Here is a 2,500-nt window from a genome sequence, read left to right on the forward strand (position 1 = left end):
ATAGGGTGCCATTTCAGACGCAGCCCAGGACCGTCCTGTCTTCTCCCTGTGAATGTATGAATCACACATTTTACATTTACATTTTAGTCATTTAGCAGACGTTCTTATCCAGAGCGACTTACAGTTAGTGAGTGCTTGCATTTTCATACTGGCCCCCCGTGGGAAATGAACCCACAACCCTGGCGTTGCAAGCGCCATGCTCTACCAACTGAGCTACAGGGGACGTAGCACACCATGCTGTATGTGCCTTAGCCCAATACTAACGTCTCCACCTCTCCATCTCTCCTCTCCTCCTCATGGAGTGCTTCACAGTCCTGTCTTTCCCTGTGTGTATGATAACAAACGTCTCCACCTCTCCATCTCTCCTCTCCTCAGAGACCTGATGCCTGAGACCCTGGAGGGTCAGATCACCATGGAGAAGACCCCCAGCTACTACGTCACTAAAGACGTCCCCGCCCGTATCCACACCATGTCCCCAGACACCAGGCTGATCGTGGTGGTCCGAGACCCCGTCACCAGGGCCATCTCAGACTACACCCAGACCCGCTCCAAGAAACCTGACATCCCCTCCTTCGAGAGCCTCATCTTCAAGAACAGGACTATGGGTCTCATCGATACATCCTGGAGCGCCGTCCAGATCGGGATGTATGCCAAGCACCTAGAACGCTGGCTGCAGTACTTCCCCAGGGACCAGCTCCTCTTCGTCAGTGGGGAGAGGTTGATCTCCGACCCGGCCGGAGAGATGGCCCGCGTACAGGACTTCCTGGGGCTTAGGAGGGTGGTTAGTCACAAACACTTTCACTTCAACCCAGCCAAGGGCTTCCCCTGTCTGAAGAGGCGGGAGGGGAATAGTAAGCCTCACTGTCTGGGGAAGACCAAAGGAAGGACTCATCCTAATATTGACCCGGAGGTGGTACAGAGGCTGAGGGAGTTTTATCAACCTTTTAACAGGAGGTTTTATCAGATGACGGGACATGACTTTGGATGGGGCAGAGGCTGAGGGAGTTTTATCAACCTTTTAACAGGAGGTTTATCATATGACGGGACATGACTTTGGATGGGGTTCATGGAGCTGAGAGACAAAACATGATAGACGGAGACATTGAGTGAATCCGAAATGCCACTCTATTCCCTTTGTAATGCACTACCCTGGTCAATAGTAGTGCACTATGTTATAGGACAAAATGTCACCCTATATTCCTTATATTGTACATGATTCATGCTCAAATGTAGTGCACTACTGAGGTATTAAGGTGCCCTTTCAGACAGAGACGTTGTGTTTTTCTTTGGGGCGTTTTTTGGTTGTAATTGTAACATTTTGGAGATATTGTTATACTATGTGTATAGGGCAGCGTGTGTAAAAAGTACAGAAGTCTATTTTATGATAATTTATTTATATGATATTATGAACTCACTGAGCTGCCTATCCATGTTTGTTGATGATCGTCACACATCTTTACATTCCTGTTTTTAAATCATCATTTGAGGCCATTTTGTAATCTTGAAATTACCTCTGAAAAATACACGTGCAGGAATTGTGGAAATGAAAATAAAAAAATCACAATTCTGCTACAGGTCGTAGCGCTCAACAAGCAGGGTTAGGTTAGAGCTATTGTTTCCCTTTAAAACATTTAACATACATATACATGCTATTACTTTACAATGCTGCATTAGCTCAATCTCCCTACCTTTACTCGTTGGTTTTTAAAGATGGCTGTGCGAACCCAGGTCATACCACACCATCTCAGCAAAAACGGTTCAATCACAAAAGTTGGTAGAGTGAGGAAGTAAAAATATTGTAACGACCCGGAAAATTAGGGTTGGGTCATTGAACACGGAGACATCTCTCTAGCCTCTTTTTAAGATGTTAAAAACCACTCAAGGAGTCCAAACAGCCCATAATTTACCTCTTTAAGATCAGCCTGACCTCCAGAGGTCTGTGGGCCCACTTTATCCACCAGATCAATATATAGGGCCCCAGCTGATCCAGTCAGGCTGTGTCCCAAATGGCACCCTATTCCATTAATCGCGCACTACTTATGACCAGGGCCCATAGGACATTTAGGGAATAGGGTACCATCTGGGATGCCTTCCCAGTGTCACTATAACAGGTATATCTATCAATACGGTAATAACTCATCATCACATCTATTACACGTGAGTGATGTCACATTACAGCTGAGTGATGTCACAGTGTGGTCTCTGGAGTCTCCTGCTATAAAACAAGGATCCATCAAAAGGTTAATTGGAGTTAACGTATGTTGGGACCTTGTGACCACAGTTCCAGATTCAAGTCTCTTCTGAAGGGCATGCTATTTAGGAAGCTTTTACGTTACTGTCACAGTCATTAGCGCCCCTCCTATTTCCTCTGTTTGCTGAAGCCAGTTGGCCTACCTAAACTTCAATCTTTACATTTGTTGTGATGTTACAACAATACATGCAGTCTTTTTTGAGGAGAAGCCATCACCTTTTCAGGTTTTGTAATCCATTCTTGACGAGC

The 2,500-nt window shown here is 45.6% G+C and overlaps 1 protein-coding gene across 2 annotated transcripts in view; it reads left to right on the forward strand.

Annotated features, from left to right (window-relative positions):
- Positions 1-2,500, forward strand: part of LOC121551504 (heparan sulfate glucosamine 3-O-sulfotransferase 3B1-like) — a 58,585-nt gene that overhangs the window by 55,285 nt on the left and 800 nt on the right. The window contains exons 2-3 of one of the 2 annotated variants that reach the window (XM_041864199.1): positions 376-954; positions 1,029-2,500. The exon at positions 1,029-2,500 is cut by the window's right edge and continues 800 nt beyond it. In XM_041864199.1, the coding sequence (XP_041720133.1) occupies positions 376-954; positions 1,029-1,041 (592 nt within the window). In that variant the 3' untranslated portion in view covers positions 1,042-2,500. Of the gene's footprint in view, positions 1-375 lie in introns of both variants that reach the window. The other variant, XM_041864198.1, reaches the window with a different exon arrangement.

This window comes from Coregonus clupeaformis, chromosome 35, assembly GCF_020615455.1.
Source record: "Coregonus clupeaformis isolate EN_2021a chromosome 35, ASM2061545v1, whole genome shotgun sequence".
Taxonomy (NCBI): domain Eukaryota; kingdom Metazoa; phylum Chordata; class Actinopteri; order Salmoniformes; family Salmonidae; genus Coregonus; species Coregonus clupeaformis.